Source organism: Larus michahellis, chromosome 9, assembly GCF_964199755.1.
Source record: "Larus michahellis chromosome 9, bLarMic1.1, whole genome shotgun sequence".
Classification (NCBI taxonomy): domain Eukaryota; kingdom Metazoa; phylum Chordata; class Aves; order Charadriiformes; family Laridae; genus Larus; species Larus michahellis.
Window position 1 is genome coordinate 1,029,587 of NC_133904.1, and position 25,859 is coordinate 1,055,445.

Genomic DNA, 25,859 nt, shown 5'->3' on the forward strand with positions numbered 1-25,859 from the left:
GGGAAGCACCGCAGCACATCTCGGCTCAAAATGCCGGCTACCCGTGTCAGTCCCTGTTCACACCTCCAGCCTCCCGACGTGCCCTGGGCAGCACCAGGCGAGTGGCTCGGCCATGCCGGAGCTGCACCCTGCCGTGCCCCCAGCATCGCGCCTGGGCGTGCGCCCACCCCGGCGCGACACCCGTCTCCTGCAGTGGACAAAGGGGCTGCGGCAAACAGGAGGGAGCTGCTGGCAGCAAACGCCAGTGATGGCTGATGGCGACGTGCGCCCGAAGGGAGTTCATTAGTTGCTCCCCACTTGAAACAGGTTCCCGCTGCTCTCAACACGCACGAAGCGGCTCCCGCAGTTGACACAAATCCTGCCCAAAGCACCTCCCGCACCAGCGCTGGGCAAAGGCTGGGAGTTTAACCTTGTTTTTCTTAGCCTAAGTGTTCCCATTATTGCCGGAGCTTTGTTGTTCTTGGAGCTTTGGCTGGAGCCAGGGCATCTTTCCAAAACCTCTTCATGAATATTGAAACATTTTTGTCAAAAGGTTTTAATTAGGTTCCAAATCCCAGAAAGTGATTTGCGGGTGCCGAGCACGCCAGCGCTCCCATTAACAGCAGCACTTGGCGGCAGGCGAGCCCAGGATCCCGCTCACATTTCATCCTGAGCCTCTGCTGAAAGAAACGCAGAAGGCGAAGGCTTTGGCTGCTCGGCGTGGCCGGGCTCCAGCGCGAGAGCCTCTGCAGAGGGGCCGATGCTCAGGAAGGGTGTACTGGGCTGAGCCACGACGGCCGGGGCTGGGGGCCCCTGGGGGTCTGTGGGACATACCGCCGCGGCGCTCACTGCCTCTACGACACACTTCGCACCACAAGGAGCCGGCTGTGCCGTCGCCCATGGGATGATTCCCACTGGCTTCTCTGGGGGAAAGCTTGGCCTCATGGGCACGAGGCTGTTGTCTCCCAACAGCTTTGCACAAACCGGCAGATCCCTTACTCCTGCCCGTCCTGGTGGCCATTCCCGGGGGAAGGAATTGCAGTGCCGGGCATGGCAGCAGCAGGGAACAGCTCGCAGGGTCGGCCCCGAGTCCCCCACACCACGCTGCCTTCCCACCGCCCTCCCCACCGACAGCTATAACCCCCGCAACGCTGCGCAGAGCTCAATGAAATACAAAGCCATGCTGAAAAGTACTCCCCCGGGCAACTCTTTTCCATGGATCTAAGGTGAAAATTAATGAGTGGGATTGGTTTGCAAATGAAGGCAATTTCCAGATAAACCCCAGCGCTGCTGCTGCTGCAGCGGAGGAGGGGATTAGCGATGGCTGATTGGGCTCGGATTAAAAGTGCTTGTGGGATGCAGGAACTCGAGAAGGGGCTTCCCAGGGGGCCAGGGCAGCGGCCGGGGGCTCAGAGCAGGGCCAGCCATGGGGCAGCCGCGCAAGCTTGGGGAGGCAACTCTGGGGCAAAGACAGAGACTCTCCTGCTGACCTGGAGCTAAAAGGACCATTAGAGGTTGAACAGGTCACGCAGAAATAAATAAACCTGAAGTTCATTATCTGCTCCCCCAGAGGCTGCTCTGCACAAAGGCCATCTGCCAGAGCTGGAGATGGGCAGATGCTCTCCTCCTGTCTGCAACTCTGCCTCCTGCAAACTTACCGCTGCAATGCATATTTGTTTTTTTAATTTTTTCTTTTTTTTTTTTTTTTTTTGACTACGTGGTTAACTGTAACCTCTTCTGCCCATACCCAGGCAGGCAGAGCAACAGGTCCCGGGTGCCCTCCCCTGCCCTGGGAGCCTCGGCTGAGCCAGCCAGCATCGCGCCCCGACGGGGGCTGACCTCCTCAAAGCCGCGGGGGTCTGATGGACAATAACGATGTATTCTGGGGAGGGGAGTACCTTTACAGAAATTCCCAGGTGCAAAAAAGAGCAAACCGTGAAATTTCTAGTTGTTTCGGAGGATTTCGAATGTTCCCTTTGGATTTTTACCTTCTGCCTCAAGGGCTTTCGTGAGGAAGCAGAGACGGACCTGCAGCTCCCTGGGCAGCATCGCCCGGATTTGGACTACAGGGCAGGACCCAGTGGTCCAAGCTCCTCGCCACAGCATCAGGCAGTGCAGAGGGGGACACGGTGCTGGCGGGAGCGCAGCACTGCCGAGGGTGCCAGTGGGCCACCCTCTGCCACCACGCATGGCACCGCGACAGCTCCCAGCTCCTACCGCCTCCGCCAGCTGCTCCAGCCCTGCCAGAAGCACTGCGGGCTCTTCCCTGCTCTCGATAAGATATGGGAAAGGCCTCAGGAAATTGTCTCTTTCTCCTCACGCCCTCTCTGCTGTGTAAATACTGTGAGGAATGCTGCAAAGGGGACGAGGCTCAGCTGGAAGCGGCGTGGGCTGGAAACGCTCCCTGTCCCGGCAGCGTGTGGTCGGCTGCTCCCGACACTGGTTGCTGGAGAAACACTCTCAGCAAGGAGATGCACAGCCCCAGCCCTCGGATGGCAGGGAAGTGCTGGGACGGACCACGGCAGCTCAGCCCCGAACGGGAAGGCAGGAGATGCAGCAGCTCTGTCCCCCCCATCCTCCCCGCCACACACCCCAACCACCAGGAGATCCTGGACCGTACCTGGATCCACACGGGCTCCACGGTGGGCCCCGGGGAGGTGAGGTTCTCCCAGTTCCCCGTCCTCTTGTAGGTGAAGGTGGTCCCCGCCACCCTGTAGTCTCCATTCCACTGGATGGTCCAGCCACCATTCAGGAAATATTTCTCCGGGTCCTCGCTCCGCAGCGCCAGAAAATTCCCGGCTTCTGCGACTTCTTCAATCCGGATCTCCCGCGCTCCCACAGGGATAATCCCAATATCAACGTAACCTGGGAATGGAACTGAGCATGGGTCTTGGGGGAGTCAAAGATGGGGCAGAGACGATCCATGCCCTCGGATGGGTGCCGGTGTCCCTCAGGTGCAGGCATCGTGTGCCCCCTTACACCTCTGCAAGGCACCAGCGGGCACCAAACCCCACCTTGCTCTGAGCCCAGCTGCGTTCCCTGCTGGGGGAGCCCATCGCCGAGCAACGCATTTCCCATGTGGGTGCTGGCAAAGCATTTACCGCACTTCCAACACGTCCTTGTCAACCCACAAAATCCCCTCAAACCTCTCCAGACCAGCTCCAGCATGCACAGGTTTGTTTTCAGGCCTTGGACACAAAGAGCAGTATGGGGATATTTTTCTTCCAAGGAGTAAGAAGGGGAATGGCAACGCCACGACTCCCCACGCTGCCGCTCGGGTCTTACCCCACCCAAATCAACAAGTCGGGATTAAAAACCCCACTGCGAGTGAGCGGCAGCAGCGAGCCTGGCTCCGAGTGGAACAGGCAGCTGGTGTTTCGGGGATGGAGCCGAGCGCCCTTACCCAGCCCCTCGCTGTCCTCGAAGGTCTTCTTGACGGTGTGGCAGGTGGAGCCGTCCCCGTGGCAGACGCCGCACCGGTCCTCCACCGCGTTGGAGTCGATCTCGTAGTCGCAGCCCACGTTCTGCAAGGCAGCCCCGTCAGCCGCCTGCGCCTGCACCCCTGCCCGCCCCAGCCTCGCACCACGCCATCGGCTGCCGGCACGGCAGGAACGAGGGAGAGACGCAATGGTCCTAAATGGTGGGAAATAAGGAACAGGGATGGGAGAATGGGGCCAGCTGAAGTCTTTTTGCAGGATGGGTGGTGATACAGACACCTCGGCTGCCATATGGGTTTCCCTAACAAGTCCTTGTGGTCCTGCCATCCTGTTCACACGCAGTGAGCAGCACAACCCGCATCTCATTTTTCCCTTTTCCAACCCGAATCCCTGGGCAGCACAGCCTGTTGGCACACGTTACGGGCTGAGCCGAGCTGGGAAAGACCCTCGGCCCTTGGCCCTGCTCGTCCTATTTCAAAACACTTCCCGAAAACTTTTTTTACATTCTGCTGAAGAATTCGGCACACCTCGTGCCAAATCGCTCGACCTGTGCAGAGCCAGAGACTCCCTGTGATTTTTGCACCATAAAAGCTGCAGCCAAGACCCCGAAGGGTCCTGCCGGGTCCTGTGCCAGCGATGAGCCTTCAGCCTTCGCTGCCCGAGGAGGTGCCCAGGGGCCGCTGGCACACACGTCCCGCAGGAGCAGCACCGGTTTAGCTTCTGTGACAGCGAGCCAGGTTTAACTCCGGCGTCGCAGCCAGCAGCAGGCTCAGCGGCGGTGAGGATTTTGAGCGCAGCGAGCTCTGGGTAAAGGTGCCGTCATCTGCTGGATCGCACCACTGTACGCGCCAAGTAAAAAGCATGACCCCTGCGCTCTTCCTCCAGCCTGCGCACTGGCACGCCGCAGCTTTTGAAGTAACTTACAGCCTATTCCAGGAGGAAACGGGACCTTCTCAAAGGCTCCAGTTGCCGCTGGGCCCCAGCCCGCTGCTGCCGGCAGCACGGCCAGCGAGAGGGGGAAGTTTCCACTGATGGTTTTGATATACGAGGCCGCAAGGAAACTTGTTGACTGATTATTTTCCCTATTTCCTGCTGCTCTTTGTGCCGTCCAAAAAGTCTTTTTTTTCCAAAAAGCGTGTTTTTCGGAAAAGCCTTGCAGAGAGTACCTTTATCTCACACTACGGCAGACCCAAGCGTGTCCCTGCCTGCTTGTGCCAGTCCCTGGTGACACAGGGCCGTCGGCTTTGCAGCAGCGTGGCTTTGGTACATCCTGTGATGGGAATCTGCCCCACAGGCCAGGGTACCACAGCAGCTCAGATTGCCACCCATCGCCTAATTTAACAGAAATCCAATGTCATGTGTGCATTTACTCCTAAATATCGGGATTGCTTCCCTAGGGAAAGGGAAGGTGTGAATGAAGGGACTGTCTCGCTGCCAGCGAGAGCCCCTGCAGGACCCGGGGCACAGCTCAGCCGAGCCTCCCCAGTCACACCAGCATCTCCCAGGTGATTCACAGCACCGACCGCGCCGTCTCCACCGGATTCCTGTGCCTCCCGTGCTGGGAGATGCCCTCCCCGGCCAGCAGCCAGAGCAACACTGCAACACGTCACAGCTCATTTGTAGGGAGCTTCCAAGAAATTAAAACAGCAACCCCAAAGGAAGAACAAATCCCAGCGCTGGGAGAGGCTGCCAAGCCGGGGGAGGCATCTCCATCGCTGCAGGTCAGACCCTCGGCTGCCAGCAGCGGGGTCAGGGCTGGGCTGGGCATCCTCTCTACGCTCCCTTCCATATCCTTGACCTTATTTTCAAGTGAAACTGTTCTTCCTTTTTTTCCTTGGCTTTGTGCTCTATTTTCTTGAAGCCAGCAGAAGCTGAAATATGGCCGTACCGTGTACCTCAGGAAAATAAGGAAAGCTTTCCGAGTGGTGAATGACACCATGAGCAAGCTCAGCCCGTTGGTGGGTGCGGGAGTGGGGACAGGGCTCCCCTAAGGGATGGGTCACGGCGCCCACCTGCATTTCCCGAGCACGGGGGTCCTGGGGCTCCCTCCCCACGGGGCCCCGGCGCGGGACCCACCTTGCAGATGCCGTTGATGCACATGTCACGGCTGGCGTTCATCTCGTAGCACGGCGTCCCGTCGATGACGGCGTCCCGCAGCTTTTCTGCAAAGTATTCATCCTCTGGCCGGCAGTGCAGCTCGCAGGGGTTAACTGGGGAACCCAACAGGCAGAAACTAAACCCGAGCAGCTGGGGGCCACGTAACCATCTCCGAAAACATAAATTAACCCTGCAAGCCCAGCCATAATTTAAAATATGGCATAAACACGCTGCAAGGCAAACCTTACAGACACGAACAGGAAAATCAAGCTGTTTGTTAGCAAGACTGTGTTACGGGGGTTCTACTGGGGCTGGAGGCAGAAACCCCGCAGCGGGCTTTGCCCTCGACTCACTGTTGTTGGGCACCGGCGTCCACTTGTAGAGTTTCCCTTTGTAGAGCATGGGGTTGAACTGGCTGCACTGGACCTGGCGGAAGGAGGGCTTGTCGGGGGGACACGGCCTGACGTTGCAAATCCGGAACCGCTTCCGCTCCCCCAGGCAGTACCTGCCACCGTACTTCGGCCTGTTCACGGGAGGAAAAGGCAAAATCAGAGAATGCCAGAAGGGTTTGGGTTGGAAGGGATCTTAAAGATCACCTAGACCAACCCCCCTGCCAGGGACACCTTCCTGGTCCTGGTCAGGTTGCTCCAAGCCCCGTCCAACCTGGCCTTGAACACTTCCAGGGATGGAGCATCCACAACTTCTCTGGGCAACCTAGGCCAGGGGCTCACCACTCTCATCATAAAAAAAAATCTTCCTTATACCTAATCTAAATCTACCTTCTTTCAGTCTAAACCTGTTATCCTCTGTCCTATCAAATAAAGAAAGACCTACCGCACACAAGAGGAAACTCCCTTCTCATTCCCAGCTAAGGGAGGGTGGGTTTGTACCTGCTGCTAAGGTTTGATCTCGTGAAGTTGGATCAATCCTGAGTCCACCTGGAGTCAATGGGGAGCTCTCCCAGTTATAACCCACACATCGCTCTGTGCAGTGCTCATGGAAGAAAGCTGGCTATGAACCCAACATCCACCCCAAGAGCATCCCCACTCCACAGAGCAAGCTTTTGAAACGCGTGGAAATCATGGCCCAAGTCCTCCTTCTCCAAGTCCCTCCTGCAGCAGCTCCCTGCTGCTGCCGAGGCTGTGGGGGTGTGCTACGGGACCGCGCAGGGTGAGACCATGGACCAAAGGCGGCTTTTGCTGAGTGACGGCTCTCATGCCGGATTAGCTACATCTCGGGTCTTGTTCCTCTTGACAATCTCTCCTTAATCTTGGAAATACGGCCAATTGTATAGGTCTGGTGCACAATACTATAAAAGCAGTTATTAAAGTTGGGTGTCACTGGCAGCTTTCATGTCTGAAGCCATCCCACCTCCTGCAGCTGCAGCTGGACACCCTTCCCCAGGGGTAAAACATCTCCTTCACCATCCCGGTACCGTGGCTGAGGAGATGCCAGTGCTGCCACGAGCCAGGACAGCCAGGTGCCCGTTCTGCGGCTGCTCCGGAGGAGCTGCCCTCCATCCCTGGGATGAGCTGCCAGGGGGCTCACCTGGGAGGAGCTGCCAACCCTGCTCCTCTACTACCCAAGGGAATGGCAAAGCTGCTGCTGGACTTTTTAAAGTAAGGGGGGCTTTAAAAGTAACAATAGTTTTTTCTCAGATGCCAACAGACTCTCAAAATATTGCCACCGTCTCCTGACACTTGCTTTTCCCTCGGTCACAGCACTCTCCATGGCCCATGGCCCCACAGCCTCAGGAAAATTACTTTTCCTCTGATCGGTTAAGTCTGGGCACACTTTGCTGAAGAGAATAAAGTTAATTATTATTTTAGGGTTGTGTTTACATACCCTGCCCTGAGGAAATGCCTGTGGGAGGAGGACTGCCCAGTGCTCACATTTGTTCACTCCATCCAAAAGGCAAAGCTGAAGATTTACCTACAGCGGCCAAAGCAAACAACTGCCCGGGGAAATTCTCCTGCTTTTCCAGTGCTTGCTCTCCTGCCTGCCCGCAGCTGTGTTTAAAACACTCCATAAACTACAACTGCACTTCTGCCGCAAAACCCATGTCAAACACAAACCCTGCTCTTGACCCGGGACTGAGATTACACAGCGCTTCTTTAAACAGCTCAACAGCATGTGCTAAAAACAACGCGCCCGAGGAAGAAGCTGGGCAGAAAGCGCATCTGGGCTCATTAGAGACCCCGCTCCCGGAGCTTTCAGAGCTCCTCAAGCCATTGAAAAGTGACTGCCACTGGCAAATCACTCACAAAGCCCTTTTCTCTCCTGGTCCCAGGGCACTCTGACACCTGGGTGAGCCGGGGGCTCTGGCTGAATCCAATACAACAGCAACAGTGATTTGGTGATGAAGGGGACATCAGGGGAGCCCAGAAACCATGGGATGGACAAGGCTGCTCCTCCATCAGTGCCCGGACGCCTCCAGGGGAGAGCCAGCGCCGGCTGCGGCACTGTTAGGCTGGGGGGAGGCAGCCTCCGGCCGGGCACAGATCAGAAATCGCTCATGGAAAGCAATGGGGTGATAAACAGCAGCAAGATTTTTCAAAACAACTCTGAACCAGGCTCAAAGAACACCTGTTTTTCTTTTCTGCCATTAAAGGACACTGGGTATGTTTCACATCTACACGCACGGAGCCTTTGCTCTTCGTTTGAGTCCTGATGCACTCGCTCTCTGCCTGCACGGAGCAGGAGCGACTAACGTGTGGAAGGAGACAGAGCAAACTGTCCCCCCGTTTGCTGCCCAGGGAAATGAGTAACAACCCCGTGAAACGAATGCCCTGAGTGTTTCAAAAGCACATTTCTCAGACTGGTAACTGCGTAACGGCACAGTTTGGCCGTGCAATGCAGACAAGGGCAGGACCACAGTGGCCGGATGATGGTCCCCGGCTTTACGGGGAAGCGTTGGGTTCTGGGGGAGGTCTGGGGGGGCGAGGGCTTGCTTACGTGGGGGTGTTGCACTGCCTCTCGGCGCTCTGCACGCCGGCGCCGCAGCTGCGCGAGCAGGCTGCCCACGAGCTCCAGGAGCCCCAGCCGCCGGCGATCGCCTCGGGACGGTAACCCACGGGCACGCACTCGCCGTTGAAGCACCACTGCAAAGGGACAGGCCAGAAGAAGAAAAAACAAGGTTTAAGGATGCAATAATTCATGTTGAGAGCCCAGCATCCGTACTGCCCCATGAAAATCCACACTTCGCCTGCACGGAGGTGCCTGGGGGTCAGCTGGGCTCTGCCAGAGCCTGGCGCACCTCTAAGCGATGTGAAACTCAGAGATGTTGGGCTGTTTGAGGATTTGTCTGGGGCAACATACCCAAACCTCCACCGGGACCCTTCAAAAAGGGGATGCATAGCCCGATCTCAGCCCAGAGGGAAGGGTCAGCGAGGCATGGCCACAGACAAAGGCACGGTGGGGGGGTTTCACAGGGAGCGTTGGCTAAGCCCGAGGTCAGCCCCGGTGCTCCGGGGCCAAGGCTTTGGGAGAGGACACTGAACCTAATGAGGAGAGGCGTCTACAGACATGTTTATAACTCTATAGTTCTCTGCTACCTTGAGCAGGAAAACCCTGTTCTGGTACGTCATCTATGCAAGGGTGACCGGAGCTGGCTGCTGGCAGATGGTCCCCCCTGTGCCCAGTGCAGCACCCACCGACCTGCTGCGGGCGCTGCTGGACCCTCTGTGCCCTGGAGCCGGGGGAGGAGCCTTCCCCGCGGGGAGGCCGGTCCTGGACACAAGCATCCTCCACGGCAGCAGTGGGAGAGCAGAACGCGCCTTGTGCTCTCCTGCCACGGGAATTAACTGCGGGTTTCACCTTCTCAAGGCGTTTTCAGCTTCCCTGAAGGCAGCCCGGCCCCGGCAGCGGTGGGTGTTTGGGCAGGGTGAGGGCAGTGAGGTGAGCCTGTCCCCAGGTGCCAGAGCCCGCGGAACTCCCCTGTGTGCGCGACAAGGAGCCTGCGCAGCCGCGGCGGGGGCTGCTCCCCGTTACCTTGTTCTCCCCGCAGGCCGTGCCGTCGACGGCAGCGTCCAGCTTGGAGTGGCACGTGTTCCCCACCGTGCACCACAGCGTGTTGCAGACGCTCTGTGGGAAGCACAGGACACGGTTACTGCACTGGCCAACCCATCGGCACAGATTTAACTTGCAGGGAGAGGATCGCCCCGTGCAAAGCCCCCTGCCCCCCGAGAGCCCCTGGGAGCCACACAAGCTCGTGTTAGAATCATAGAACTGCCTGGGTTGGAAGGGACCTTTCCGATCATCGAGTCCAACCATCACCCCAACACTGCCAGGCCCATCACTACCCCACGTCCCTCAGCACCACGTCTGCCCAGCTTTTAAATCCCTCCAGGGATGGTGATTCCACCACTGCCCTGGGCAGCCTCTTCCAATGCTTGGTAACCCTTTCAGTGTAAAAATTTTTCCTGATATCCATCCTAAATCTCCCCTGGCGCAACTTGAGGCCATTTCCTCTCATCCCATCACCTGCTCCTTGGGAAAAGAGCCCGACCCCCAGCTATGTTGGGGAGGACGCTGGCTTACGTCCATGTCGTCACAGAAGGTGGAGTAGGGGCCGTACTGCAGCCGGCACTGGTGGCCCACGTCGTAGAGGACGCCCGGGGGCACCAACGGGTAGTCCAGCACCTCCCGGGCAGGGGGGTCGTCCAGGCACAGCCCCCAGCCCCGGCTGAAAGAGACAGGAGAGAGCGGCATCACCACCGGCCCGGCACACCCGCACCACGCTCCGGCAGCTCCTGATGGAGGAACCGAACAGCTCACTGGCGTCCCACCAACACGAGAAGCAATTACCATTTCCACCTGATACGACCCTGGCTCTCCAACCGACTCTGGAGCCACTCCACGTGCGGGTGGGCATGTGCAGGTACCTACTTTTCGGGGTGGGTGCCCGCTCCCACAGCAATGGCCCCGCTCCCCTGGGCACGGCGGGTTACGGGGAAGGCGAAGGGACAAAGGCAGCAGCGGCTTCTCTGTGCAGCTGCCGGGCCAGTCCCTTGCTCACTCCGCCTTTCCCCCCTGAGATGCCCCTGTCCCCCTGACGGAAAGCCAGAAATGTCATGTTCCCTGGGAATAATCCCCTGGATTTTAGCTTTGTGACCAGGTCACCAGCTCAGTCCTCAGCCGGGACCACGCTTTCGCCATTCAAGGTGAAGGGTTTCATTGAACAAACATTTCATCGCTCAGAAACAGATGCTGTTCCTGCGTTCCTACATCACGCTGACCCCAGAACTGCCTCCGCAGAGAGCGCGACCCTCGTGTCAATGCCCTGCTAATAGAAATAAAGTAGGTTGTCAGCAACAAAACGCACTCACCCTCGTATTTGCCACTTACAAACAGTGCTCAAACTGTGCTGGACAGGACGTCTTTAGAAAAAAAGATATTAAAACTGAGCCATCACGGCTGGCCGCGGCAGGCAGCCAGGCTGCAGGAGCCGCCAGGGACGCTGCTGGCCGCCTCTCGCTGCTCGGAGTGCTTTTGCTACGATACTTCACAAACACACCAGAAATTGTCGCTAGTTTAGCTTTCAGTGTTGATTTAAACAAACTTGTTTCCAGCAAGGCAAAGTGTCCGGTGAGGGTTTCTCAGCAGATTAGATTTCTTCAGCTTGTTGTGATTGGGAACGGGTCTAAATGAACTTGAAACAAGATTCCTTTTCAACACAAAGCAGCAGCACAGAAACAAGGGCCAGCAGCGGGAGAGCTCCTGCTCTGGGGCACCGGCAGGGCCATGGGGCGATGCCCGGCAGAACCAGCGCCCCCTCCTCCCTTTCCCATCCCACCCCAGCGAGGTCCACCCCAGACGCCTGCAAACAGCTTGGCTGGAGACAGCCCCTTAAAATACCACCTATGTGTAGTTTTTATAAGCGGCTTCCCTACTGGAAAAATCAGTGAAGAGGTTGGTTTCGGCAGCCCAGGGGCTGGGAAGTCCCTGTTCCCAGGTGCCCAGCAGCGGGAGCATCCTGCCTGCCCCAGCCCGGCGGGAAGGAGGGAGGGAGGGAGGGATCGCTGCGGGCGATGGAGGGCTCAGTGGGATGAATGGAGCGTGGCTTCGGCGGCTGGGCGCAGGACCGTGCTGCAGCCTGTTTCAGGCACACGGAGAAGTCCCTGCATTGCGCCTCCAGAGGTATTTTCTTTACCTGCTGGTGGAAAACACTTTAAAAGAGCATTTTCTTTAAAAATTGAACAAATGACATCTTTACTGGGGAAAGTCCAGGCTTAAGTACTGGGCTCCTGCATGAGCTACGTGCATGATGCTGGTGCTCCTCTCGACAAGATCACCAACTGCCTATTCAGGCACCAGCACATGGGGCCCTGCATGTCACGCCAAAACCGCCCCCAACCCTCCTTTGCCCTCTGATCTGCTCGAGGCACTTTCTGCCTTACCCCAGCTTATGGGAGAGCTCTCTGTCCCAGGACGGAGGGTGATTTAGATTTGCTGTCAGCTCTCCAGTGCTGTGTTCAGAATCTAATTCTTCATTAAATATTTTACAATCGTCCTACTGGTCTCTTCAACTGGCCAAAACACGTTACCGAGCCAGCAAAAATTGGCATGAGTTTCCCTCTGGCTTTGCAGGGATATGCAATAAACCACACTCTGCAGTAAAAATGCAGAGGGGTCTGCGCTGTGTCTGCCTCCTCCAGTCTGTTCGTTAATGAGCTGCATGATGGAGTAGATGGGCCGATGATTAAATCCCCATATGCGAGCAGGCTGGGAGGATCTGCAGATACATTTGAGAGCAGGATTAAAATTCCAAAAGCTGTCGGGGAACTGGAGGAAGGGTCCAAAAAGCCAGGAAGGAATTTAATAAAAACAAAGGCAAGGACTGGAGTTCAGGAAGAATCAGCCGCTCAAAGGGGATCCGGCAGACCAGCGATGCATCAGGGCTGGAGAAGACCAGCCATCCCCAGGTTCCGGGAAGGGGGAGAGCAAAGAGTTTTACAGGATCTTCCAGCTCCTCTGAGAGTTAGAGGGAAAAAATCACAGAACACCATAAAGGCCTCATCCGGTTCTGGAGCGGGGAGCAGCAGAGCAGTCCATCCGCTGCAGGAGCATCACCTCCCGCCCTGTGCCGCCTCCCTTGTTAACCTGAACAAGGGACGCCCATTCCCTTGGGGGGCACCACCGCCACAGCGGGGAGGTGACCTCTTCCATCGCCCTGGGTGTCCGAGTGGACCCCGACCCACAGCCTCACCAAGAGGGTCCCCCAGCCCCGGCTGCACCCCGGGCCTGACCTGCACCGGGGCCGAGCCACTGTCGAAGATGGGAACCGTTTTCAAATGCTTAAATGTTCGACAGCATTTGTAAAATAATAATCTTTTGAAAAATAATAATCATCATCTGAGAGTGCGCGCTTTTTTTTTTTTTTTAAAACATGGGGCCTGTTCCAAGCACATCTAGCAACCCCAGGTCAGCAGGGGCTCATTTTCTGGCTCCCTCCTTCCCCTTCTCCTGCCAACATCGTATTACGCTGCTCTCATGGCTGTGCTGGCAACCGCCTCTCCCTCGCCCGGGGGATGTCGCAGCCCCTGAAAGTCGCCTGCCAGCCTCTGCTCCGCTCTGAAGGAAGAGCTGCCCCTTCTGGGGGGCGCACAGAGACCAAAACCCAACTGGAGAAGCATCCAGCTGCTCTGGCTCTTCCCCGTCACAGCTCGTAGCAGCCCGAGGTCACTGCAAGCAGGAAATTCTTAATCCAAAAGTGAAGGTTAAAAGCAGAGAGCCAAGAACGTTGGGGATACGAGAAAGCTCCATTCCACCAAAACCAATAAATCAACAATAATTCGCCCAGTGTGGGGGCCAAGCCCACATGTTCCGGGCTGGGATTTGGAGATGGGAGCTCAGCCCCAGGCAGTCCCCCCGCCACGTAACCGCCAGCCCCTCGCCCAGCTCTCCCCGTCCCCGGTTCTTGCCGCTGCTCTCATTGTTTTCCTGTAGCAAGGAAGGAAAATGTTTCTCCAGTGCAAGACACTGGCTGACAAATGTAAGTCTCTGGGCTGTGTTCCTAGGAACTTAATAACAACAGGCTGAAAAATCAGCCACAGGGTGCTAAAAATAAACAAATTACATGGAAGAATTTGGCTTGGTCTCATTTCCTCACGTGATGCCTCCCTGCCTACAAGCAAACATCATCTGCCCCTTGCGCAGCACCGAAGAAAACTGCACAGCGCCTCGAAGAAAACGCCTCTGGCTTTATTTGTTCAAGCCACAGCCCCTGTGGCACCACCCAGACGCTCGCGCTGCCTTTGTGTTTGAACCCCCACCCTTCGCAGCAAGGACGGAGGCAGCCGCGCGAGGTAAAAGCATCCCTGGGGCTGACCGCCGGCTGCCCAGCCCCGAGCCACCCCAGCACCCCGCCAGCGAGGAAGAAGAGGAAGGGAGGACTTACTCGAGGAATCGTGTGATGTACTCCCGGCTGCAGCGGGACCAGGTGAGTGGGGACGTGTCATACAGGAGCTGTGGAGACATGATGAAAGGTCTTTTCCCAACTGGCTCACAGTCATTGCTGCTTCCATCATGCTGAATCCCAAAACTGTGTAAGAGCACAGTCCCACAAAGGAGAGGTGAGCCGCACGCCGCCACAACCGCGCAGCCTCTCTGCTTTCCAGCACAACGACACGCGACGCCGGCCATGGCAAACCGTCCCAGCTCCACGGGAACAAGGTCATTAACCCCCCACCGGGGAATCTGGCCACGGGGGACATTCTGGTGATGCCAGGGACACTGCCCCAAACTTTGTCCCATGCTTTTATTTCGGCTTTTTTACTGAAAACTCAGCCAAGAAAAAAGTAATGAGACTATCGAGCAAGATCAAGTTAATTAAACTTACTGGGTACGTGGTTTTATCGTATAAAGATACCTATTATAAACTGTGACGTTCAAGTGATCTTGTCAAAATTTAATTGAAATTCGGGCAAGCAGAATTCTGTCACTGACTCTATACGCAGACCCCATTTTAAAACTTCTTAACGAGCAACCCTCTTCTCCAAAACCTTCGGCATCAGCAACACAGGATAATGTACAAATGCCATTTGTCCAGGTTGCCTTGGATTACGTGATTTTCATTGGACCTGGGGCAACCAAAAACTTAACTCTGAAATGAAACTCCCTGGGCAAGTTCCCCCAGGAGCAGAGGAAGGTTTGCACCAGCGAGGAACCGCTCAGCAATCTTCTCCCAAGTTCCACCCATGCCTTCTCAAGCCCTGACTGAGCAGCGCAGAGGCCAGAGGAGAGGAGGAGAAGGAAGGCGCTGGTACCTGTGTCCGAGCTCGTGGGCCACGGTGAAGGCCAGGGGCAGTCCCGTGTCCTCGTTGATGTTGCAGCTCCTGTGGGGCTGGCACATCCCCGCCACGTGGGACAGGCCCAGGGTCTCGCAGGGCCTGTTCATGGCCGCGCAGATGTCCTTCCTTGGGCGGCGGAGACAACGGACACACAGACACAGAGCAAAGAGGGGGTTTGAAAGCGGCAGGACCCAACGCGAGACGCGGGAAGGAGCATGGGACGCGTCCCAGCCCATGGAGAAAGACACACGGACACTGGCCAAACAGAAGCGAGAACGGAGACATCCAACGTCTTTCCACAATGGAAAGATTTACGATCTTTCCTTTCCCCTTTACTCTCCCAATATCCCCGGCTTATTACTAAGCCTGATTAATGGGAACTGCTAGCCAGCCTGGCTACATTCATTCCATTGTATAAATAAAGCTGATGTTGGGGATAATTAAGCAATTACTACGCTGCTCGGGGAAGCACACCCCAGGGGTGCTGTGGTCCAGGGCAGAGGAGCTCCAGCCACCCAAGAAGAACAACTCCATTGAAGTGCATGGCCTTAAGTGCCTTAGCTCTGCTACAAAGCAAACTTCCTAGAGCAGATAAAACTGTTGTGGGTTGTGAATCATCACACAAGCCACCACGCTACTGCCAAGAGCCAAGCTGCTGCAGCCTGAAACCATCAAACTCCGTTTTGACTGCAAGGTATATAGACTTGGCCAGAGGCATGAATTCCTGAGAGCTTCATGGGAGGTCACAGGCCTTCTCAGAGGCTCCTCTGCCAATCCCAACATTAGCCTCCAAGGGAAAAAGGAGAGTTAATCCCTGTGTACATCTCCTGGGAGGATCCAGCCCTTCTGGGGCTTGGCAACAGGGTCACGGTGAAAACCCGGTTTGGAAACCTCAACTGCCAGTCAACTGGGAGCTGTCTCCGGCTTTAAACCTGAGGTTTGAGACCAGTTCCAGCCATTAGGACCTGGTTATCTTCAGATTTCATGTTACGTATCTTATGTGCAGGTGTCCAGCCAGGGCTCAGGCATGGAGACTGAGATTTCAACAGCTCCCACGGATCTGTTCCTCTGGCTGCCTCTCTGCCCCGCTGCCCGCAGCCGGCAGACGTGTTTCGAGCTGCCAGCGTAGCATCTACGGCACAAAATTAGCACATGGGCAATACCTTGTGAGCAGGACTGCGACGTCGTGGTGCAGGGGATGGGAATCTCCTTTAACATTGATGCTCTTCTGCCATTTGCAAAAGCTTTTCAAGGTGTTGTCTGCATGGTGGGAGATTTTCAGATCCTCCTGCCAACATAATGAAAAGTCTGCTGTTATATTGCTGCCAGATCTGTTTGGTTTTTAGGATGGAGTAGGGAGGGGTCCGATCTCAGACAGATCAGAGTGAAATCAGGAGTAACTGCTATCCAGATGGAATTGCTCCATATTTATAGGTTGTAGGCCGGGTGGGAATACAATCCTTTTCTGCTTTCTTTTCATCTGTGATTCAGCCCAAATGTTAAATCATCTGATACCAGGGGTTAAAAAACACTGCTGGAAAATATCCCGTCCTGGCTGATGGAGAAGGACGCAGCTGGGGAGCCCATCTGAGCGGCGTCAAGCTCCCTGAGAGCCACCGCTGCGGCTGGGAGCACAAACAACCAGCGATTCACTCCCTCCGCTACCGGCGGCGATGCTGAGTTATCCTAAATTATTGTAAGAATGAGACTCTGTGGCTCCTCTGGCCACGCTGTCCCCTTGACTTCACCAGGGCTGCAGCCCACGCAGAAGACAAGGAAGCAAAGTACAGGCATCTGCATTTATCTTACGCAAATTCACCCAGGCCATGAAAACAGCGCAAGAGGGAGCTTACGGGCTGTCAAGGCCAGCTCCCCCCGGCCCAGCCTGGCTGCCAGGAGGGGAGGGTGAGTCACCGTGTTTTCTTTTTACCTCTTCGTTCTCCAGCAGGATGAGTCGCACTATGGCAATGTTGATGGGGTTCCCGATGCTGGCGTGGTGGAACAGACCCGCCACCTGCAACACACAAAAGCCAAAGAAATAAAGCCCGAAAGAAAGACCTTGCCCCGTGACACTGCTGCTGGCCACACATCTGCAGGGGAACATGAGCTCGAGGGGAAGCTACTGAAGGTTGTTGACAACATCTCGGGGAATTCCCCACAATGAACGACAAGACCAGATGCAGACCTGGACTGAAGCGTTCGGAGTGTGATGATATCCATTTAAAATTGATATAATCTGTGCAGCACATTGAAACTCAACCAGAAACGCCCAGGGGAACACCTCTGCTTTCACTCCCCAATAGATGTGTTTAACATCCCAAAGGCAGCCTGGGCTCTCCGGGTGCCTTCACCAGCCCCCAGAAACCCAGTGGTGTTACCCTGACGTCCTCTGCCCATCCCACCCTCTCCGGCCAGCAACCAAAGCCCTCTTCCAAAATGCAAATAGGTGCCACTACGGCAGCGGAAGAGTGAAAAGACTAAACCAACTCACGCCGACTCACCTGCTTGTTTTATGGCACAAGCAACCCACCGCCACCACCCCCGGATTCCCAGTGGAGACCACGACAATGTGGTGCTCCTTCCCTTTACTGTCCTCAGTGGCACATTCCCAGGAAAACCATTCACATCTTTCCTGCTAACCAGGCCAGTGCTGGCATTGGCTCCGACAGCAGCTGCCCTGGAGCGCTCCCTCTGCGGGCACAGCCAGCCCCGAGTTTGAGAGAGCCTGAGCCAAAGCTCCCAGGTCCCTGCAGGTCTCTCCTCCTGCCAGGAGGTTTCCTTACCACGCAGAAGGCAGTGGGTGGCCCTCGTGCAGGCTTCGGGGTGGTTTCAGCTTCAGCTGTGTCCCCGTGCCCAAGCTGCCCGCACACCTGCCTGGGGAGACCCACAGGCAGCACCCACCACCTGCCTCCCTGGAGCATCCCTGCCCTCGGGGTATCTCCCTGGGAGGCCACGTTATCCCTCCCCACAGTGGGAAGGAGAAGGGAACAGCCCTCGATCACGGACCCATTCTGCCAAGGCAGACAGAGCGCTGAGCAACGCAGAAAAGCCAACGCGCGGCTCGGAACAGCCTATCTGGAGAGAGGTTTGCTGAGGTCCCACCAGGGAAGAGTCCTGGCAAGCCCAGTGGTCTTTACATCTCATAACCCCAGGGACCTGGCGGCTCCGCCGTTGAGAGGACCAGGACTCACCATGTTCATCACGGTCAGCACGTACTTCTCTATGTTCTCGCTCCCGTGGTATTCTATCATCTTGGTGTCTGCCACCACCAGCGTTTCCACCCACTTCTCCTTGCTGATGGAGCGCTGCTTTATTCTTCTCTTCCTGTGCTGCTTCTGCTCCCATCTTTCCCTCCGCTTCTCCGACCTCTCCAGGCTTTCCTGAGACTCTGAGGGATCAAAGGGGGAAAAAAGACTTGTTTTTTTTTGGCAAAAATGTCTGCAACATCGGAAAAATGTCATCAAGGCCTCTTTAATTCAAAGAAATAATCTTTTGCTGTTGAGAAGGCCCACACTGAGGCCCACACATAACCTACATGTATTTTGCTGTGCTTTACGTTCCAAAAAATTACGGGGGGGGTGAAGCCTCTGACCTCAGTTTGTTGCACAGCAACATTAGCATGATAGAAAGAAATTAATAAAATAAAGCATTTGAAGTGATTTCTTTCACTAGAACGGGGCTTGCAATATTCCACAAGGAACATGGAGCCTCCCAGAGCAGAGCGCTTAGGGTTTGGATGGACATGTGAAGTCACAGGCAACCCTGCAGAGATGCTTGAGCATGTACTGAGAAATCTCGGTGGCTCAACATTTCTGTATTTTGCAGAGAGAGACAGTTCCCCAACACAACAAACTCCGCACCCCGAAGCTGGACTGATGTCTTCAGCCAAATCCCAAAGTTCATCAGTGTCCTGGGCAAGACCGAGATGTCGCAGGACTGCACCGAGATTTCCTCAGCCACATGGAGACCGAACTCTGCTCCTTCCCAAGGAGAAACAACGGGAACATTGACTGGGCTGCAAGGAGCCAGGAGGCGGAGGAGAGCTCGGATGCTCCTCACGCACACCAGCAACTGGGAATTCTCATGTGGAGACTTTTCCTGTGACGCTGCTCCAAGATCAAGGTCAGGGTCAGCCCCAAGCCGGGTAAAGGCTTTACAAACCACATCCCACACAGTGGGAATTGCTTTTATGACCAGTTTCTAAGGGCTCAGCCTTACTTTGCTAACAATGGACTTTTACATTTTATGGACTATACTGTACTTTAGCTGTGAAAGAGTGTTTTATCCCCTAGCCTGAAAAATCCCAAGTATCTGGATAATTTGATGAATTGCTAATACCACTGTGACAGTTTAATCGCAATGGCTTCCTTGGAGCTTGTTTCCATTGTGTCCTTTGCTGCTAAGCTTCCAGCCGGGATGTGAAGGTACTGCAGAGAAGATGGGCGCAGAGGGCTCCCGGGATGCCAGGGGAGGTTCACAAGGCATTTTCCCTTTGAGACCCCTCTTAAACCGTCCCCCAGCTGTCCACACAGCCTGCACCGAGTATTGACAGAAGCCAAATAGCACTAACAGCCCAACACCACCTGCCTGTGCGGCATTTTGCAAAGAAAACTGGCAACACATGAGTACAAAATGAAAGGTTTGCTCTGATTAAAATCCTACAGACTTTTGGTTTCCCTTCCAGGGCACACACATCACATCCACTTTGCTATCCCAGATTGCGGTAGAGATCCACATGCACTACACACAGGCCATATTACATCCAGCAAAATCAGAATCATAAAATCTCAGAATGGTTTGGGTGGGAAGGGACCTTAAAGCCCCCCAGTGGCACCCCCTGCCCTGGGCAGGGACACCTCCCACCAGCCCAGGTTGCTCCAAGCCCCGTCCAACCTGGCCTTGAACCCCTCCAGGGATGGGGCAAATGCATTTACAATGAACAGACTTCAAAGTCTAGAAGGAGCCATTATGATTATTACCTTAGATTAAATAATTAATTTAGATTAACAGAAGAATGCCTGAAGATAACCTGATTATAGGAAAAAACTCCACCACTTTCTGGAAGCAGAGAGCTCTAGGAAATACGCAAAACAAGATGCACTGCCTGGAAGATGCAGCTTCACCAATGCAGACGGGGAGTAAAGAGCCCTTGATCTGTTGGGGATGCACTGAATTCCTCGTTACTTGAAATCTTGGGTTTGGAAGTTTATCCAACCCCTCTGCTCCGGCCAGAGGCAAAGGCAGTGGCATTCCCTCTCTGCCCCGCAGCAGACTCCCGGGGCAGCGACTGGGTTTCACTCCCAAAGTCCACTGCTCCGACAGGGCAGAAACCGATGTTTGCAAGGAAATGAAAGCAAACCCTCAGCCTCCACATCACGGGTCGCTTACATCGGGGCCAGGAGGAAAAGATGAGAGCGAGCAGCCTGTGGTTCAGCATGCATTGAGTCATGTATGTGAGAAACATAAGCAAATACAGAAAAATCAGCAGGAGAAAAAAAAAAAGAACACCAAGCCTGTGCTCTGCAGTGATTCCCATGATTTGTGGGCTCCAGTCACTAATGCCACAAACCCACCGCCCAGTGCTCAGCGAGCGAGCTCTCCTGAGGAGCCATTTAATTGAGCCTTTCCGTAATAAACCCGCCTGTGGGAACGGTTGCGTGGGCAGCCCTGGGGCCACTGGGCTGTCCAGAGAGCAGCTCCAGCCCCTCGGACACCCACCCACCACACACCTCCCACCCCAGAAGTCACCCCGCAGAAGGATGCCCACAGCCCGCCCTCTGTCCCCTCACCTCTGATGGTTGAGTTTTTCGGTCCGAGGGTTTTCTTTCTTGCCAGCCTAGGTGGCAGGGGGGACCGCCAGCCCAACTCGCAGAACTCCAACCGAGACCAATCGGTGTCACTGACGGGTGCTGGGAGCTCAACACAGGAGCCAAACACCGGGGTTTAAAACTAATGGAGGGGGCTTAGGCTTGGACCTGCTCCCTTTATCTTCCTACCGTGTGCTTCATATGAATCACAAGACCCAGCTCCTACCAGCTCATTGCAAAAATGCGAGAGGAAGGGGACTGTACCTTGGACGCCACAGGTTTCCCGTGGAGCTGGTGGCCTCCTGCCTCGCTCTGCCCCGTGCTCGGGCGCCTGGCGCTTGTAAATCCTGTGGGGCTGCGCCGCTCCATCCTCCCGAAAGCTGGTGGACACTGGTTCGATGAAATAGTCCTCGTTCATGAGCCGGAACACACCTTTCTGGTAGGGAGAGACAAAGCTGTCACCATGAAGCCATCAGGCTCACACTGAAGAACCTGCCAATGGGAGAGGGTTTGCGAAATTTTCCAGGAAGAAACAGGTGTTTTCTAAAGAAACTGGTTTTATGGGTGTTTTAGAGCCCTAAACTCTCAGACAAAAGACAACAAGCCAGCATGGGGTGATCACTAAGAAAGTAAAAAGCTGAAGAGATCCCATCGGAAAGTGCAGATGGGTGGTGAGCCCAATGGGTGTCTGATCGTGAGGAGCTGAGGGACGGCAGGGATGCTGAGACGGAGAAATGCCGTCTCCAGAGAAGCAGAGCACACCAGGAAGAAGCACCCATAGGCTCTCAGGCTGTGCTCATGCCACCCATCTCCCACCTCCCTGGAGCCGCTCTGGGGAGCCCAGGGAGACAGCCCAAAGGACGGCTTTGACCCTACTGCAGCACCAGCGTTTTGAGTAAGTGTTGCACAAACGGAGATGTTTTCCTGAGGATATCCTCGTCAGACGCAGCCAGCTGCTTCTGGCCCCCTGCACTGCTGAGGCACCACCACCGTGAACATTGGGCTGCGGGCTTCCCGCGGTCAGAGACCAGAAAACCTCCGGGGAAGAGGAACCTGCAGCGGCAGTTGATCACGGCAGGAACTCCAATCAAGGAAAGTCAGCCCCAGGGCAAGGAGCATGGCCCCTCCATGCAACAACGGGAGGATGTGTCGTTGGCATCTCTCCTTTCGCAGGAAATGACACCCTGAAACTCGCCTTGGCTAATTACGACCCCCCTGGCCTGGCCCAGCTGCAACACGTCGTTACGGACTCACCCAGGACTGTCCACGCTGCATCCCACGGACACACAGCTGCATGCGCTGCTCGGGAAGCTCTTTGGATGGGCAGCTTCAGCCCAAGGAACGGCAGCTCCCGCGGGAGCCTGCAGCGTCATTCGGCCAGTCAGGGTGCTGCCACGAGGAGCGTTTTGTAAATGTATTTTATGCCAGAAGACAAATCCCTCTGCTCTGTTCCTTCAGAGCAGCCTTACGGTGTCTGGAGCAGAGGGAGGCGTCCTGCGCTTACTTGGAGCCTGCTTGTGCTCAGCGTTGCCCACCGTGCTTTTGCTCTGACTTGTTTGTTACTTTGACACCTCAGGACAGGGCAGGGACAAAGAGAGAGGAACAAAACATGCCTCTACAACTGTTCCCACGTTGCCAAGATACAACGGGACTGAGCCTACCAGTGATGCTTTCTCACTGCTCATGCAGTGCCGGGGAAGAGAAAACGGCTTCCTCCCTAATTAACTCCTTGTAAATGTGAAATAGCAAGGAGGAAATGCTGTGGGGACGGGGAAGGAAGGGAAGGAGGCCACAAATACCATTCCTTCTCCATTTCCAGATGCAGGTTATTCCGAGCCAGGAAGGGAACAGAGGTTGCTGCCCCGGCTGAGATCTGCCCAGGGACCACATTTGTCACCGGCTGGTTCTGCAGAAGCACCAAGTGGCGTTTGCTGCCCACAGAAAGGTCCAGTTTTCTCTGTTTAAAACACACCTGGTTAACCTTCACCTTTCCACACCTTGCATGTCCCAGTCCACCCCAGTAAGCAGTTCCAGCATCCCTAACCCCTGTCTCCTGCTCCCTCACCATGGGCCGCAGCGAGAGTAAGAAATAGCCTTGGAGAAGATGGAATTGCACTGGCAAAACTACACAGGAGAGAGAGCAGAACCCAGCTCTTACAAGTCTATTTTATTTCAAAATCATTGTCTGGAGGAGTTCAAAATCTTACAGTAGTGTTGTAAGAGAGGTGACGCCTGGTCATGGGAACAGGGATGTTGGAGGTGGCCAAGCGTGTCAAACAAGGTACAACCACCGTGTGCTACACCGGTAACAGATGCTGGAGCAGGGGCTGCTCCAACGACGGTATCGGGGAACTCGGCCCTTCGAGGTGCTGATGCGATTCGGTTCAACGCGTGAGAATGCTGCAAGCAGGCGTGTGCTTTACAGCTGGGAAAGGCGGAGCGCTTTCAGTGCAGCAACGCTGGGCATGAAACACAAGGTAGCACCACCACATCACACGTCTAAATGCCATGTTCTGCCCCAGCCGACAGCTCCCGGCTTTCCCACACCAGTAGCATGTGCCTCGATTATACCCTGGAATACCAGAATACGTGGAATACCACGCTTACAAGTGGCGTTTGAGTAATGTAATATAATGCAATGAGGCAGCAGCTCAGAACATACTTTCCTTCCCGTAGCAATTCTGAGGCACACTGCTAAGCGCAGTTTCCCGTGGGTTAGTATCTGCCTGACAAAAACCCACGGCTGTTTTAAGACTGAGTAGAGAAGGTTTAAAGCAACTTAAGGCTGAGTTTTGCTCACCACTCGCAGTTTCTGGGCTGCAGACCCTCTTGCATCGTTGTGCTAGTGCCTTTTGTGAGATAACAATTTTTTCTGCTTCTTAAAAAATAATACTAATTCATTGCACTTGCACGATACTGTTCATTTTTCGACACACTTTACAGACCGTAATGATGGGGTTCACCAAACACCACTATGAAATGGATGCTTTCAGGTGACACGTTACGTGGATGACAAATTATTTAATGAGTAACTTCTATTTTTGCTCTCCCGTCTGTGGTTAATTCACAAAGAGAAGTCCAATTCCCTTAACCAGAATATATTTCAAATGTCCTGGGTGAACATCCTTCGGCCCATTCACTATTAGCAGCTCAGTTTTGCTTGACTCACGCTGCAAGACCAGATTTCTATGTCTGATGGCAGATTTCAGCTCGCTGGCTCAGGCCACGCAAACATTCCCAGACCCATCATACATTACCGGAGGTGCCCATGTGTAAACTGACATTCACGGGAGCGTTCACAACACTTTCTGCTTCTGTGTGCACTGCAGCCATCAGTCTTTCCCTCACACAAACATTCACAGAAAAAACAATCAAAAGGTTGTGTGTTCCTCCCAGGTCCGTCGGGCCATTTTTTCTCCGAATGATGAGCCCTGGCTATTTTCCGCAGCCTCATCCCCCTGGAGACAGGGGTGCTGCATGAACCGCAGGGTGACAAACATCCCCAAACGCTGTTCAATTTAGTAGGAAAAGAGCAACCGACACCTTCCAGGACGTGCCCAGCTCCTGCCCCGCCATCAGCCGCAGCGGGGAAGGTCTGAGCTCTCTTCTTGCAGCTTGGGGTGCGGGAGCGGCAGCAGCGATGCTCCCCACCGCGCTCCCTCTGCCCCCCCCCGACACGCAGCAGCACGCCCTGGCGCCTCCAGACCCGCCGCAGTGACTCGGGTGGCCTCTGCAGACCTTCCATTAAGAAGCCGCACCGCTCCAGCAGGCTCACTCAGCGCACGGACACACGCCTGCCTTTAGTTAAACACAGGAAGCTTAAAACGCAAACACAGCCCCCGGCCAAACGAAGCCACCTGCGGCAGGCAGCAGAGCGACGGTGCCATGGAGTTACCGTCCCTCCAAGCCCACAGGCACCGGGTGCGAGCGCTGCCGGGGATCCCTCCCGCCACCCTGTGCTGAGGATGCCGGGGGGTTTTCCCTGGGTCACCCCCTGTGAAGGAGAACCCCCCCCCCCATACACCCACCGCCTGCAGGCAACCCCAGCACCTCTGTCATCCCACCGCCCCTGCTCGGGAATGGGGCTCTGAGCATCGTGGGAGCTACCAAGTGCTATGGTACAACTTCTGCAACCCCCCAAGGGGTTTTAAGCCCCCCCGGGGACCCGGTACCTGCGCTAGCGGGATGCCAGCGAATGCAGACACGCACAGTTACGCTGCAGTCCTGAATTTGCCCTGCTGAGTGCCGACGCAAGAGTCTTATTTGTGAAAGTCACTTCTCCTTTCAGCAAAACTTACACTCCTACAAGTCACTATCGCCCTCGAAAATATTTGCAGCGGAATAAGGCAGGGGAGGTGTTCACAAAACATAAGGAATTTTCACGGTACATGAGCTGCGTTACCATAAATACCTCCCGGCTTCCAACACCTTCTTTTCAGATGCATTTCTCATAATCCTACGTTTATGTACTAGAAGGCAGAGGCGATTATGAGAATTGCTCTCTTTGGGAATTTGGACACAAACAAGTAAACACAGTCCCCGAGAGTTCCCAAACCGCTGGAATCCATGGGAAATTTACAGTCAGCTCATCCACGGCCGCATCAAACCTACGCAAAGAGATCCTGACTCTGCTGCTGTCAGAGGGAATTTTGCTATTGCTTTCAGGAGAAAAAAGGATTTCATGCAGCTTTGGCTATTTCCTTATTGTCTAAAACTCTCTGTACTTACCAGGCCATCACAGGTGCTGAGCACGGCCAGCCCCCCCGTCACCGCCCGGCTCTGCACCTCCCCAATCATATGGCAGGAGTTGGACGCGTGAGACTGGATCTTGGCGTTCGCGATGCCCCCGTATCGCCGCTCGCTGACGAACCCAGGCGCCAGGAGGTTGTGGTTGAGGCTCAGGTTGAATTTCAGGGGTTGCCCTTTGTAATGCAGTTCATAGAAGGCGAGAAACTTGCTCCTGGAGGAAGGCGACCTGCGGTGAAGTGCTCGGTGGGACAAATCGTAGGACAGGAATGATCCGCTCTCGTCAACCTTGATGGGGTGAACGATGTCGCTGCTGGCGTACGGCAGGGCAGGCTCTGGGAAGACAGGGGTTCTGTGGTTAGCTTTGGGATTCGTCACCTTTCTGAAGGTGATGAACTTGCTGAACTCCGAGGCAGCCCAGCAGGATCAGGTACCCAAATACCCGTTGCATCTGGTGACTGGTCTCCGCTGCCGCTGCCAAAGGCACAGCGGGGAGCGGGGAA

The 25,859-nt window shown here is 55.3% G+C and overlaps 1 protein-coding gene across 1 annotated transcript in view; it reads right to left on the reverse strand.

Annotated features, from left to right (window-relative positions):
* ADAMTS7 (ADAM metallopeptidase with thrombospondin type 1 motif 7) overlaps window positions 1-25,859 on the reverse strand; it is a 49,710-nt gene that overhangs the window by 23,155 nt on the left and 696 nt on the right. Inside the window, exons 2-15 of the mRNA XM_074601038.1 lie at window positions 25,339-25,691; window positions 20,875-21,046; window positions 17,995-18,191; window positions 16,734-16,817; window positions 15,967-16,091; window positions 14,780-14,929; window positions 13,912-14,055; window positions 10,053-10,197; window positions 9,504-9,596; window positions 8,469-8,614; window positions 5,867-6,036; window positions 5,493-5,626; window positions 3,383-3,503; window positions 2,600-2,844 (exon numbers count right to left, since the gene is read on the reverse strand). Of these exons, the coding sequence (XP_074457139.1) occupies window positions 2,600-2,844; window positions 3,383-3,503; window positions 5,493-5,626; window positions 5,867-6,036; window positions 8,469-8,614; window positions 9,504-9,596; window positions 10,053-10,197; window positions 13,912-14,055; window positions 14,780-14,929; window positions 15,967-16,091; window positions 16,734-16,817; window positions 17,995-18,191; window positions 20,875-21,046; window positions 25,339-25,691 (2,279 nt within the window). The remainder of the gene's footprint in view (window positions 1-2,599; window positions 2,845-3,382; window positions 3,504-5,492; window positions 5,627-5,866; window positions 6,037-8,468; window positions 8,615-9,503; window positions 9,597-10,052; window positions 10,198-13,911; window positions 14,056-14,779; window positions 14,930-15,966; window positions 16,092-16,733; window positions 16,818-17,994; window positions 18,192-20,874; window positions 21,047-25,338; window positions 25,692-25,859) is intronic.